At 45.4% G+C, this 15,859-nt stretch overlaps 1 protein-coding gene across 1 annotated transcript in view; it reads left to right on the forward strand.

The window, feature by feature from the left end:
• The first annotated feature begins 1,086 nt into the window (after positions 1-1,086).
• ADAP1 (ArfGAP with dual PH domains 1) overlaps positions 1,087-15,859 on the forward strand; it is a 1,143,511-nt gene continuing 1,128,738 nt past the window's right edge. Inside the window, exon 1 of the mRNA XM_069647219.1 lies at positions 1,087-1,357. Coding sequence (XP_069503320.1) covers positions 1,273-1,357 — 85 coding nt within the window. The 5' untranslated portion in view covers positions 1,087-1,272. The remainder of the gene's footprint in view (positions 1,358-15,859) is intronic.

The raw sequence follows: 15,859 nt of genomic DNA on the forward strand, positions 1-15,859 counted from the left end.
CGCCCACGCTGTGTGATCACGGTGCTGCAGCCCTGGCCTGCATGCCCACTCTGTGTGATCACGGTCCTGCAGCCCTGGCCTGCATGCCCACACCGTGTGATCACGGTCCTGCAGGCCCACACCGTGTGATCACGGTGCTGCAGCCCTGGCCTGCAGGCCCACACCGTGTGATCAGAGTCCTGCAGGTCCCTGCTGCACTGGGCCCCCACGTGTGATCACAGTCCTGCAGGTCCCTGCTGGTCTGGGCCCTCGGGATCAGCACGGCGCCTGGGTACAGCCCAGGCCACCCCCTATCCAGGATGCTGCCGGCATCCAAGGTGCCTCCTGGCACCCAGGCCGTGTCCCCATGGCCTCACTCGGTAGTGGTAACTAGTACGCGCACCTTAACTGGAAACCCTAATAGACAAGCGCGGCAAAGCTGCGGGCACTACTACTGAGAGCACACTTTTACGGGCCCTTGGAGTGGCCTACATTCTATGAATGGGGTGAGGGTTGACGGGAATGTCAGGGTCTCACCCCCAGAACATTTTATTTCGGCAGAGGTCGTGTCCCCTCCCCTGTGCATGAGGCCGTGGGAGGAGTTTCGAATCTGAGCTGAAGTCGCACGTCATAAACCAGTTCGCCCCTGCACATGCGATTACAAAAAAAAAAAAAGAAAATAAGCAGGGACCACCCTTGTTGACAGTGCTACGGGACTACATTATTATTTTTTTAACCCAGTACGCTGTGCCAAACCCTTAAAATGCGACTGCCACCTATCCAGCTGCCAGGCGGGCACTGTTGTCTTAGGCTATCTGGTCACTCACAATATGATATTTGTGTCTGTTCTGCCATCTAATGGAATTGCAAACATGCCCCTCGTCATCTCCAGATTAGCACCAGGATGTAGACGTCCCTACAAGTACTCACTTATAGGTGGGAAATAGAATCCGAACTGTCCCGCAGCTATGGATTTCGCGCAGCGCTGCGTGGCTCCCGTCGGCCGCTAGAGGGCAGTCTGCGAGCAGTCTCCGGGCCTGGCAGGGCTGAGGAGTGCTCGGAGGAATGCGGAACCAGAGCAGCGCCGGTGCTTGCAATGCTGGGTTCACTTTGAACGGCTGGAGAGGCGCTTTCCCAGCAGCAGGTTAAACTCCCGGCCAGCAGGTAATGCTGGGGTCTCCCGCAATGAGAGAGCACCCCGCGGCCTGCCCTCACCCCTTGCGCCCAGCCTCCCCCGCAGGTCGGAGAGAAGAGCAGAGGTGAGCACGGCTCTGCCAGACCCCGGCAAGCACCATGGCAGAGGAGAGGAACCGGAGAGCGCTGCAGGAGCTCATCCAGAGGCCGGGGAACAAAGTGTGCGCCGACTGCCAAGCCCCCGGTAAGCCGCCAGTGCTGCCCGCCAGCCCTGCCCTGCGCCCGGGCTTTGTGTCTTGTGAGCCAGCGTGTGCCCTGTAGGTCGCTCTTGTCTGGGCGTGTGATCTGCAGCTGCCCCTGCCTGGGCGTGTGCCCTGCTGCCCCTGCCTGCATGTTTGCCCCGCTCTTCCCATGCCAGGCAGCCCTGCTGCCTATTGTCTTCCGGGGTGCCACGCTGCCCTGCAGTCCAGGTGCTCGGCTGCTGTCAGCCTCCTTCTCCCGGCCTCCTGGCTTCCACGTGCCTCCCTGCAGCCCTGTTGCCGCCCCTGTGATACCCACCTGCTGTCTCCTGTCGGAATACCCACCCCAGGCATATGTGTCTGTCGCTCCTTTCTACCCGTGTCCTCTTTATGACTTCTGTCTGCTTCCCTGTTCCATTCAGTATCTGTGCTTTCTCCTGCCCCCCGCCCTCCTCCCCCAGACTGTGCCTCCTCCATGTCTACTGCCCGTATATTCTGGTAGCTCGTGCCCCATGCCCGGGGTTCACCGTGCCCCAGGGCTGTGTATCCCACAGTCCTCCTGTCTGGTTGTCCACATGGATGTGAATCCCCGTGCTTCCCATCTGTGCTTCCTCACGCCTTCCCTTTGTGCCCAGGTAGCGGTCTTCCTCCTTTCGTGTCTCTGTTTATTCTCGTGCCCTACCACCCTTGCCCTCCACCCCCTTGCCCCTGTCTGAGTAACCCCATATCGCCTTCCTGTGTTTACTCAAGCCCTACCTGGTCCCTCCAGCCTTTTGTCTGTACGCAATTGCGCGGTGTGTTGAGAAACTTGACTCTCTGTGGCAGTTGCCGGTTGGTGACGTTTTCCGTCAGACGGACTTTCTTTACCCGCCTGTCGGAGACTGCGCGCGCCAGGCTGATGACTTGATGTGGAGGGTGGGGTCCTGGGCTCCAATTAATGCTCTGCATCGATTGTATGAATTTACTGAGGGTACAGGGTCTTTAGCCCAGTTAAAAGCAGGCTACTGGGCAATCCGGGATCAGGTGCATTGCATTAGTAGTCTTATGTCACCCTCACTTTGGTTTCTGCAGTGATGTTCATACGCGCTATCTGTGGAGAGCGATGCCAGGACCTCAGTGGGCTCTGGGGTGGCAAGAACACCTTTTAAGGATCGCGTGCGTGCACTGTCACTACTATTCCCCGAGCTGCCACCTCAGCACCAGGTCTCTATGTGTTCACATGAGATTATGAGTTTTTCCTTCCCACCTCTGATATTCCACACTGTACTTGGTTATTATTTTATTTTTTTTGGTTCTGTCAATTGGCGTTTGATTTTCAGAATTTTTGTGTTAACTGTCTGCATTTGATTTTTGGCATTTGGTCTAATTTGTGACTTTTGCAAAGTTTTGTGTCCCCAATTTCATGTTCCCGTCCTTGGTCTCTCCTGTTCTCTGTGTATTGTTTGACACCATTACATTTTATTTATTTATTTTATTTCTTACATTTGTTGTTGTTGCTCGCACGCATATATAACCCCCCTTTATCAATGACCAGAATCAAGACACATCACTCGCATCATCTTGCCATGGCCCCCCTAAGCAATCCCAGGAGTGTAACCTAGGGAAAAATAACCACATCTCTTTTTTTAAGTAAGAATTGGAAAGATAATGGCTAATGTCTTTTCATCATCAACTTATTTATTGGTTTTTTAAATCAAATTCAATTTACTAATTATCTGATAAAGATTTTGGCTAGCGTAGTGGGGAGCTGTAGAACATTTCATCTTTTGATCAGTGATGTGTTATTACAGAAATATGAATGAGATTCCCAGCCTGGAAACATTGGTGTCTGGCGATAGATTCCCTCCATAGGAATTTGAGAATAACTAGCCAGGCTAAGTAATCCCAGCCGTCGGCCATGTTGAAGTTTGTTGAAGTTCCATCAGCGTCTCAATATCACGTGCAAGAACTAAGTGTTCAAACAAAAAGTAGTGAATCTGTCACCTGAGTTGGGAGCAACACGCAACATATTTTTCAACAAGGGTTGCAGACATGTTACTTGACAGGCAATTGAGTTGAAACAGATGTCAGTTGAGCTCTAACTGCTATTGGGTGGTAAAGTCGAGAAATGCGCTTTAACTTCACAAAGAACAGTTCCGGGATTGTGAGAATGGTTGCAAAAAGTAGTGGAACTGTTAACAGTAAAAAAAATAAAAGCAGTGGAACTCCGTTCCTGACTGTTCCCGCTCACTTCGACCACTGACAGTATGTTATGACAACTCTCCGACTTGAACCAAGCTACCGGGCCTTTAAAAAGAGCCTTTAAACACACATTTTCAAATAGAGGAAGCCAGCACCTTGGGTATCCAGTCAGCTTAGGTTAGATCTTTTTAAGTCCTGTGTGTAATTTACATGTTTTATGTTACGCGCCCTGATGCCTGCAGGCTTTCTGCGCTTTATAAGCACATAAAATAAATAAAATAAAATGATGAGGATCGAGGACTCAATTAGAATGCGTTCGAGAATTGCTAATTTTGTGTTTCTACCGCTAAACAGTGCTTTAGTTTGCCTTTGGGAACGAAAGTCATAAAGCTGAAGTTGAGAAAAGTTTAGGAATCCACACCTTTACACCTGGAACTACTGGCATACAAGGATTTCCATAATTTAAAAAAATAGTAGTCATCATTTATGTCTTTACTTATTTGAGATGCCAACACAACATAAGGGATCACAGGTGATCAGTTGTGTGTCCCTCGGCTTTGGCGCAGAGAGTGGAGGAGTGCAGGGGAAACGTGCAAAAGAAATGGCCGCTGGCCTGATTAAGATTACTCTCCAGGCTCCATGGTCTTGGGAGGATAGCTCAGGGTCTCGGGAGGATAGCTCAGGGCAACCTACTCACCTTGGACACAAGACAACATGGAACAGCACGGGTTCAATCCCCGGTTCCGCGCTTAGAAACCTCTGGGTATTAAGCGTGTCATAAATAACCTATCATGTCATGGCTAGCAGTGATATTGTAAACATATGACACTCTTAGGACATATTTAATTGTTTTCCTCTTATTTTATTTGTTCTGGTAATAGAACGTAATACATACTGAATGCGATATTGATGGACTTTTACGGCAGCGTAAACCTTTGCCGTCTGCATGGTATCAGGAATACTAAGGGCCTCCCAAGAGGGCATCATGTCTCCCTCACCCTGTGACTAGCAATGGGACCAGTTCCGATCCAGACCCACTATCTACACATTCAATAACTTGCACTAATGTGAAATAGCAAAGCACCGATTTTGTTTTTCCGCCTGACCCTTGAAGCCGAACACGTTAAATGCTAATGGTGGGATGATTCTTATAGTATATTTTCAGAGCCCAGCTCTATCTTGGGAGCAGTGCAGGGTTGTACAGGTCATACTGCAAAACTTTGGTAGCATGCATTTAAGAAGTCATCAAGTAAACATTAGTAATCATTTTCACAGGACAATGTACGGATGACGGAATCTAGCTGACACCAAGGTGCTCTTGGAAGAGCCAGGGCTGTTATTATAAACCTGTAGAGCCAATCACTAGACCTCACACTTCAGCCAATGTCATAGATGCCTTATTGAAGAGATGGCGGCCTGCTTTCACAATCCCTGAAATGGTCATTGATGATAAAGAATATCAAGAAATCGGAATTGTAGCTGTGGATTATGGAGTAGCGGCTGCGGCTCAGCTCAGCCCTGCTTGTACTCCTGCCCTTCACAGGCTACACAGAGGATATTTGGGGTTTCAGGTTTCCTACGGGATTGATAACAGTTGCATGCCTCATTTTGAAGATTGTTTAAAAATCATCCATGCAAGTGGAATAACATCCTGCGATTGTCACCGATTGCAAGGATAGCTCAGGGGCAACGTGCTCGCTTTAGAAGCAAGACGACACTGAACAACACAGGTTCGATCCACGGGTCTGCGCTTAGAAACCTCTGGGTATTAAGCGCATTATAAATAACAAACAGTGTTCTCCTTGCAACGGATCCCACTGAAAGTACCAAGTGCTTTTTCAGAAACCATCGCCTCTTTTATATGGGATTCTAAGATGTCCCAAATCCCTTACGAGAAGCGGATGCAATCCAAATCCTGCAGGGGGTGAAATGCGCGGAATGGTGGTAATACTGTGCCCAGACAGTGATCTGAATGACCCAGCAATCAATACTGGCCATAGAAGGAGACTGGCACTGCCAGCTCGTATTCATTTTAGAGGTGCAGCCTAAAGTGGCAATTATTTCGGGACCATGCCTTCTTTCCAGATCCGCTGGTTCCAGAGATGTTTCTGCAAATGAGATGCTGCCATTTAAGGTCTTCATAACTATCCTGATTAGGTCATGGGAACCCAACTTGGCACATTGCCTGGTTCTTTGCCCATCCCTCTCGCTCCTGTGGTTAGACTGTGCTAATAGGCTTTCAGGTTTGCTCAGGTTTGATGAGTGTGCAAGCCTGGATGTGCTTGTATTGGATTCCAATAGGTCACCTTTAGAAGCCGATTGCATGTTTGATTCTAATCTTATAGCATGCATGTAAGTATTGAAATAGTGTTTACCAGCAGGTTGACACCCTTCAGCCCACCACAGTACATGATTGGGTGGTCTGAAGTTAATAAGATCCGAAATGTAGACATTGCATCTGCTAGGCTGAGATCAATGCCGGCCCGGAGCACAGGCATTTGGGGTCTGATCCTGGAATCAAACCCGGGTAACCTCATAACTTTATATGAGAGGCAACAATAACATCTTTAATGTGTCGCACTGGAGGCGCAGCTGCACCCTCAGATTTAAGTGTGAATGTTATGATAGGGAGCTTAGTAGTTCAGTGGCTGAGTTTTCTTCTATTGCCAGTTGCCATTATGCCCAGTTAACACACCCTTCGATGTTTCACCGCCCTAACCAAAAAGAAATGAAAAATGGGTCAAATTCTCTTTTTGCAAGGGCATTTGAATGGGCACATCAAGGGGTGTCCGCTTTTACCCCCTTTGCGCACCTGCGTGCATCAGTGGTTGTTTGTCTGCCTTCTAAAGCCTAACTCCCAATCATAAACAGGAAGAGCATTAAAAGGCACAAAGAGAAAGACACCCCACTGCATCTCTTTGGAACAGGTGCTGGGGTGTGTGCATTACATCAGAGGATCAGTCATGACCTTGTCATGCATTTATTTTCCAGTGGAGCACCAGTGGTAAACACGGCTGCTGTCCCGCTTGTATGTTTATCCCTCAAACAGGGATCACAATGCCTTTGTCCTTTTTTTTAGCATTTCATAGTGACAGGCTTGTCACTGTGAAATGCACTCCCAGCACCCATGTGGGTGCTGGAGAGCTGTAAAGCTCATCTTTTGTGTTGCCGCAAAGACCCCCTAAAATGCACAGGTCACCTTTGAGAATAAGGTCAACTTTACATTTCTAAAACTAATGCCAACAAAAAAAGGCACATCCGCTGCACTGTTTTAATTATTATCACTAGTTTTTGAGAATTGGGCCTAATACAGCATGATTCATATAGGTTTGCACGGGATCAAATCAGGGGATGTCCTGAGCCACTCGGATCTGCTCCTGCTCACCCAGATCACTAGGACAGACCTGGGGCTGCTTGAAGCACGCCCAAAGGGGATCCACAGAGATCTGCTCGCGGGCATCCCCGGATTCTCGCTAGTGTCAGGCTTTGTGAATCCGGTATGAGGTGGCAGGAGACATTCCCAGAAGCTCAGGGCATCTCCTGATTTGCTCCCGTGCAAATCCCCATGAATCGAGTCCACAGTCTCTCATAAATGATGAAACCACACTCGCCTGCAGCTCTGCACGAAAACAGCCAGATGTGTAGCAGACAGGCTGGAGATCAAGTTGCCACTGGAGTGCACTGAATGTGTAGCTCAGACTGAACAGACAAAACACCCATCAATCATAAAGGCACGCTGTGTGTGACGAGGCTGCATCACAATAACTTTTGCTCTCCAGATCTTTTGGACTGCAACCCCCATCAGCCCGACCTAGCATAGTCCATGATGAGTGATCATGGGAGTAGTAGTCTAGAACATTTGGATAGCCACAGGTTGCAGACCTCTGACCCAGATAATAGTCCCTAACATGATGTAAGGCTTCAGTGTATGCTTTTAGAACCGAAAGTCCCCAGTGGGGGCCAGGCCTGTAGTTTGCCTCACGCACTTCCCCTGTGCCTAGTGCACATTGTGTCATTTGCACTGCTGGGGATGCACATTGGTACTGCGGGTGGGGCCTAAAACATACAGACAAATGCCTTCTGCAGTACCAAATGCAGTCCCGCTAACTTCGCAGACAGGCATTATCGCCGTCGCGGCATTGCTTAATTTCCCATGTGCATGCTATGTATTAATGATGCATGCACATGCATGCACCTGGGGAGTCTGACTGTGACCTCTGCATTTGCGCCAAACTGAATGTGGTGCACGTGCAAAACTGCACCCCATTGTGTCATGTAGGAAGGGCGAAAGCAGAGTCCCATGGGCCACCTGAAAGATCCACCCACTGGGGGCTGAGGGGGGGGGGGGGGCGCGGCTAGAGAGTTTTCTTCATAGTCGAAATCTTTTCTCCTCACAAAGGGCTCTCAAAACGCTCTGATCACTTTCTCAGTGGGATAAGAGCCAGCAGATCGTTTATAGAGCGGCGGCGAATCCAGCACTGTAAGAGGTTATGCCCTGATCCCCGGTGCTGTGGGTGTGTGTGCTCGGGACAGGTGTGGCGACGAAGCCTTTCATCTTTTTGGGGGACCCCCAGCAACTGCCCACATGTTGGCAGTCAGCTTTCCTATGACACTGCCATATGTGCCTGTCAATCTGTACTTTAAATGTGCTACCTTTTTACTCTGGTTTCCCAACATTAGCACCTTGCTGACAACGGATGAATTGCTTCTCAGTGGCAGTTTAGTGTTTCAGCTCCTTGCCTGCTGGCTTTCCCCTCGTAATTGGTGGCTATTAAGTCCCTGGCTGTATTTCTTTGTCTCCATTGTAATGCACGCGCCCCGTGGGGGGCCTCAGACGATTCTCTGCTCCGAGCAACAGGTTGCGGTTGGGGGCAGTCATCGTTTTGAAATGGGCACCCATGAGCGGTGACACCTCTTTAGCCAACCCTAGCTCGGGCGTGGCAGTTTCTATTGGCATTAGGGAAGGCATCCGGCATGCGCTTTACCAATTGCCACCAATAGTTTAGATAATCCCGCCTGGTTTCCAGAACTAGCATTCCTATATTCAGGTACTTAAAAAATACCGGATTGGGTTGCTTGTTTAAATAGCTGCACTCTTTGATCCAATCGAAGGGCTGCTACCTTAATGTTGTGGATTATTTAAGTGCAACCTCAGCTTAAATAGAATTAGAGACAGAGTTCTCTGATATATATTAGCCTTTAATGATTCCTCATTTATAAGAGCGCCCACATTTCATCACACGTTTTTGTTCCTGCGGAGCTTTTTCTCCTTATTACAAATGTGACATTACACTTATTTTCTTAAAATGATTACAGTTTATTGTGAGCACATAACATCATATACAAATGAAATCTTGTAATTAAGAAAATCCCAAACCTTTAGATTGCCAACACATCTTTCGATCCTTTCGATCCTCTTCAAAGCTATCAGAAGTAATAAGAAAAGAACCATTATTTTTTTTTAATCATTCTACACTTATAAAATATTTCATACTGTAAATTTACTAAATATAAAAATAATGTAAAATCAATATGTTAAACTATATTTCCCCTACTTTGTGAGTATAAACTAGACGAGCAAATAAATGTGATTAATAAAAAGGAAAAGCAATCAAAACAAATTACCAATCTTTGTTTTAATACCGCGCTCCAAACAATGTGTTCTGAAAACTCCTTCATACTTTATTCCATTGTGTTTTCAATGATTTCAACTTCTGTGTTCAATCATCCTAAATCAATAAATAGTTTGATTAGTATAAGTATATATAATGTGTTTGTGTTCTAATAACAAATGTAATTGATTCCAATAGTACTTTACAATTTCATCCTTCTTCAGTTTAACAACATTGTCAAATATTTTAAATGATGGTGATAATCCAGTTCGTCCACTGTTTCACCAAAAGGTTTCTCTTGTTTTTACTTTATTTGTTCTCCAGCTTTTCAGCTGTACGTAAAACAAAGGTTTTCTATGTAACTTAAGTTTAACTAAATATTGAACTTAGTTTCACTTTCTCGCATTGTTATAAAAACGTCCTTATTCGTACCTCGATTGTAGTGTCCTCAGCGCTTTTCAGCTTCTTGTCTTTTAGAGAACGCTACCTCAATTCGAGCCCTTATATCTTATTGTAAAATCCCATTCTCGGGTTGAAAATGGCGCCCTTCATTCATGTGATAAAGTCATAAAATGTATTAACGTGATGATGTCATCCGCAATCGCCATGTTGGCTTTACTACATTTTCGTAAGTGCCTTGATTTGCGCAACCATATTCCATTAATGTTTCATGCTGTTGTAACTTTTATATCAAATTTGCACCACATCCATATCGATGATACCAACCAATCCACTATCTCCTATAAAGATTCACATTTCTATAATGTTTTCTGATATCCCGAGTATTAAAGCTTGGGTTCTCTCCTACATCTAAGTTATACTTCTCAAATCAATACTGGATAAGTTGATATGAATAATATGGATATCAAATGAAAGGATAAAGGTGGTAGCTACATACTTGCAAATCTGATGTTAACCTAAGAAAACTATATGAGCTACAACATTTACAATAGAATGTAACAAATTGGGACAAGAAACACAAATTGAAATTGTAAAAATACAATGTAAAACTAAAATAAAGAATGTAAGGTGTATTAAACGATTCGAGCGTATTTGATATAAATGTTAGTTATAACAGTATGAAATATTAAGGGAATACTTTTGCGCAAATCATGGCAGTTGATCTTTCATTATTATTATAATATTTAGTATAATTACATTACGAAATACTTGCATAAGTGTAGCATGATTACACATTTATAATGGTTATTTTCATATTACTTTTGATAGCCTTGAAGAAGAGCCAAAGGATCGAAACACGTGTTGGCAATCTAAAGCTTTAGGATATTATGAATTACAATATTTAATTTGTATATGATGTTATGTGTTCACAATAAATTATAATAATTTAAAGAAGATAAGTGATATTTGTAATAATGTGAAAAAGCTAATTAGTTACCAAAAAGGAGGTGCCATTATAAATGAGGCATCATGGAAAACCAATGTACAGAACTATTGGGTAATTCACACTTCTGCCATTGGGGCCCTGCAGTTGTTAGGGGCCAGCAGATATAGATTTCTTTCCGTCACACCAGTATTATAGTTTTATCAGAGTGCCTCCCTTATACCTGCATTGTAAATCAATCGTCAACAGTCTCCCATGCCCCCACCTGATTTGGTGATCAAAAGGCCCTTTTCCAGGAGGCGCTCTCCCTCCTCACCCTCCTCCTCCCTCCTCACCTCATTATATCAACCTGACTGTCTATATGTCATTCTCTGCAACAGGTGCATTGGCGAGTCAAATTTCTTTCCAGGATTTTCTTCAGATAGTTTAGTTTATATGGGGTGCACTGAGTTTCTGTGACATCACTTCCTTTGGAAATTGGGAAGGTTGTCCAATTACTGCACACCAATTACCTGTGCCCCTGTCAATGTCAGCACTAACAAATCACCTCTACATAACATTTCTGTGACAGATATACCCTTTCCATGGCCATGACTTCCAAAGTGCCGCTGTACGCCTGCAACTCAAGAAGGGCTTCACTGTGGCTGCCTGCCCACGAAGAAGCACTTGCCTGTGCCCTGCCACCCGACTTTGTGCTTTTTGCTGCCGTTGTTGATGGGGGTTATTTCCTGCCCGGTCAATCATGCTTGAGCAAACAAAGGCCAGTCCCCAACATTTTAGGTTTTGGCTCTTAAGTGTCACTAACTAAAGAGTGGAGCAGACCTATGTTTATGGCTAGTGATAGATGGCAAATGTGCATGAATAGACATCCCCCCTACTGATGTCTCATTGGTGCCTCCTTTTGGATGTTTCTAGCGTTGTATGTTTTCTTAAAGGGGGAACATCCTGGTGGTGCTTTCACTCTAATTGATTGCCTCCGTTCGTAATCTAATGGGAAGAGTCCTCGATGTCTGAGGCCTGACACACCAATCTTTGCCCTTCTCTACTTCCTTGTTTATGGGGTGTGCCTGTCTTGTGATAAGTACTTCAATGATTGTTCTCACTTAGGTCTTTTTGGGGGTTGGGGATCCATCCCAAACTGTATTACTGTCATGCAGTGATCGTATGCAATGTATCAGTGTTTGTTTTTGTTTAACAGAATATTATCTGATCATGCCCTTCTGATGTAGGCTTGGACAATAAGTAGGGTAGGGTCTGCTAATGTTATCAGCTAACTTGACACAAAACGTAGTGCTTCCTTTTCTGTTTCGGTAATGGTTTCTGAGAATGGTCTTCTGATGAAGCATTGAAAGTTAGGTAGGGCAGGATCTGCTCAAGTTAACAGTTGACTTGGTACAAAGTAATGCTTCCTGTTATTGTAAAGATGGGGTTAATAAGTATTTTATCAGTGAACAGAAAACACTCAATGATTAAACAGCTCAATTATAATATGTAGCTCAAGTATGACGACTATTCCAGGCTCATGGAGGGCATCAAAGGGTGCATGCTGCATATTTGGGGCCATACCTTACACATGGTGACTATGCTAGGCTTATGGTGTTATTGGAGCATTTGATGCGGCACATGGCATACGATGGCAGCACCTACACATGCGGGGGTTATACTTTAGCATGTGGGGTATATGCCTGGCATACAGTGGCACTGGAGTATTTGAACTGGATATGGGTTGCCTGACCTAAAAAAACCTGACCTACTGCCCATTTGACCTATTTTCTTGACCTAATTTATTTTGGCCTACTGCGGACAGAGGCCCCCGCACCCACCCTAATGTAGGGGGAGACCCTCTGCCCCCGGCCCCCGGCTTCCCCCACCTCAACCTATTCCCTTACCCCACCCCACAACTATTTTTTTATTAAAGTGTACCATTTGACCTACCGGATTAGGTCAAAAAGATGCGGTCAAATGGGAGTAGGTCAAGTTGGCATTAGGTCAACTATGCCAATACCATTTGAACTGGCACTATTTACATATCACAACCAAAACATATGGGCTTTGCCAATTCTTGTGTAAGATTCTAGGTGGGTACATAGCGGGGGAACTATGAAACGCTTTCCCTTAACTCAGATCCGTGCAGTGCCTTCCCTTTCTGTATTTTATTGCCCCAACACATTTTTGAACTGGTTGGCACCCTTCCTGCAGGGACTGCAGTATGCTGACTGCTCTTGCCTGGCAAGGCATGACCAGTCGGACACCGCTGTCAGCAAACTTCCCTCTTCTTTATTTGTCTTGCATAGTTGCCAGTGGTGTTTGCTGTAGCCAAGGTTCCCTTATCCAGGAGCACAGAGGAGCACAATGAGCTTAGTTAGTGGTTAACTGCCAGCGACCTTCACTCTCGCTTGCCGCTCATGGGTGCAGGTTCCTTCCCTTTAGAAGCAGGGGTCAAAGTGTACAGAAAAGTGGGGGAGCTATGCTCCCCTCTGCTCCGCCCCTGGTCCCCAACGACACCATACAATTCCCGGGTCCCGCCTTCCCCACAGTGTACTGTGTTTCACAACTATGCTATCAAGAGTGAAAGTAACACAGCGAAAGCAAATGTATCTTGAACGGCCGCCATTACTTTCAGTCACTGTCCCCTTCAGCGTGAAGCTTTACGCGCCTTCCCCTTTCTTATCAACCACCATTCACACCTCATAAGGGATATGACAAAGACTATAGCCATCCCCAACCTCATTACCTACACACAGAGCTGTGCCTGTAGCAATACGTTAATCGTGTTTAAATGCTGAACACAAACGCTGATCACTGCAGGTGCAGGTCTATTTAGCACTTCGGGAACTAATGTTATGTCCTAAGCAGGGTATTCAAATAAACAAAAGCAAGCCAGTATCTGCAAGATAGTGCAACAAGATGGATCCCGGTTCGAATCCCAAGTAGGGGTAAAGGAAATAGCAAATGTGCCCTTTGCCTTTGCCTGCTATCCAGAAATAGTGTTCTAGGTTTCCCAAAAAGTGGAGGAACTGTGTATCCTTTAGTTCCCGCTCACTTCTACCTCTCTTTCTAAATGATATAAAAGTAAATAAGGAAACCTGAGATTTGGTTATCTTAGCAAAATATAGCTTCACTACTCAAGCACTGGGTCCAAGCTCCCTCCAAGAGGAGACAGAAGTGTCCCAAATCAAACTCATACAGCTTCCATTCTCAGGGACTCAACTCCTCTGTTGAATGTTTACCCAGATCCCCAGTCCGAAGGCTCTAAATCCATCCCTGTGGATATGTGTAGCTCGTATAGGGTCCTCAGTACCTGGCTGCAAGGTATTATGTTGGACCTATACAAAAAACACAGGCCCTGACAATAAGATTCTTGGCCACCGGGGCCATGGTATAGATTCAACACCACTTCCATCTGTAGGATGTTTTAATGAGGTGACAGAATTCAGGGGAACTTTCCACCCAGCCCAACCCAGACGCACACAATTATATCTACTTACCTTTTATTCAAAATAGATACCACTCCCCTTACTCAATAGACATGTCAGAATTTCAGCAGCATTCTAAAAACTTGATTGCAATAAACGACTGGACCTTTCAGTAGGTAAGCAGCTTGTAGAAAGGAACATTTATGTTCAACATATATCTATGCTAGATTCCCTTCACTGATGTTTCTATCTAATTACTGTGCAAAAACATCCCTTTCTCACTTTCAATGGGCAACTTAAAAACAGCAACATGGGTAGCGAATAATCACCCTCTCCCTTCTGTCTTGAGCAACTTATCATTAATACCAGTATTCTGCCTGACAGTATACATAGGAATTATTTCAGTTATGTTCTTTTTATAGACATGCACACAGTGAGATGTCCATTTGATTTCCCGATAATTTTTCTGCACTAGACGTCTTCGCAGAGAAGAAGCGACGGGATCACATCGGACCTACTCTATCAAATATATATTTTTCCAGAAGCACATACACTTCTGAAGTGTTTCCTAACGTCTTGGGATGGACAATTCAATCCTCCCCCTGTAGGAACAGGTGTGCATCAGTCAGCAATAATGGACTCGCTGCTTCTGCTTCTTCAAACATCAGGGTTTCCTTAGTGTTTGACAGCTCCGGCCAACCTTCTGACACCCGCACAGTCTGTCAATGGAGCTTCCAATGCTCCACACACGTTCCGGTGAAAACGTCACACCAGAGCGAAATGCAGGACTAGGAGAGCTTCTCTCTGTCCGCACAGGTGGATTTCACATCCGTCCTTTGCATCTCATAGGAACCTCATTTTCTGTACTGCATACAGCTGTGGGTCCAACTTCTGCTTTATCCTTCTGCATCTTCTGCTCCCTCTGCTTTCTACTGACCTACACCTATAGGGCCTTTAAATGATTAAAGGTCCTCGCTCAGGTGTGGGTCATTAGAACAACTAGACCGCTTACTACTGTTTATGAACTCTGTGCTCCTGTTCCCCGTCTCAGCACTAGGAGCATAATGGGACTTGAAGTCCATAATGTTCTTAGTTATTTTAAGATCATTTAATCCATTCTCTTTGAGTGGTTTACAGAACATATTTCTAAGGGAAGGTTTTAAAGGCGGTAATGATGTTCTCTTAGGTTTATCTAAACCCCCTGGAAAATCATAACTACTAAAAGTATTTGCATTATCTCCATGTTACTTATGTACATCCTGTTCAGGTTTACAGAAAGGCATTTCATACTCAGTACCTTGAATAATCCTGGGAGCGGAGGTCTTACTGTGGCAACATGCTATTAAATACTCAGGCATTAAGATACCTTCATCCTCAGAAGGGATACTGCGTCCCTTCCTGATGGAGTCACCACATTCCCTTGATAGCCTTCTCCTCCCATCTTATCCTTTCCCCTGACACCACCTCCAGGGTTATGATCAGGTAGCGCCTGCCTTTCCCTGACCACATGGGAGGGGACTTTAGGCTGGGATTCTGTGATTGCTCAGAAGGATTCATCATACTTGGCTCCTCCTATCTACCCTTCTGCAACCAAAACAGTTCAAAACAAGGCTGCTGTACCAGTAAGTGTGTTCAATAAGCAGCAGCCAGATCAGGTGGCTACAGAGTCGTATGCAGGTACTGCAAAAGTGCCACAAACTTTTTTATCTAACCTACTTTCATTTTATGAAATGGTGTGGTAGGGTTTTTTTCTCTTTTTAATGTGGGTTTTAGGTTGTTGCCACGCTTCAGCAAGCTACAAGTGGGCCAGATAATAATCCCAATCACAAAAGCAGTGTTTTTGGTTTCAGCTGATGCGACACATAGTAGAAAACGATCTATTGGTGCCAATAGTGGTAGATGGCTATGTGTATGAATAAACAGCTGCCTACGTGATGCGTCTCTATTCCTTCC

Source organism: Ambystoma mexicanum, chromosome 2q, assembly GCF_040938575.1.
Source record: "Ambystoma mexicanum isolate Mex_15411 chromosome 2q, UKY_AmexF1_1, whole genome shotgun sequence".
Classification (NCBI taxonomy): Eukaryota; Metazoa; Chordata; class Amphibia; order Caudata; family Ambystomatidae; genus Ambystoma; species Ambystoma mexicanum.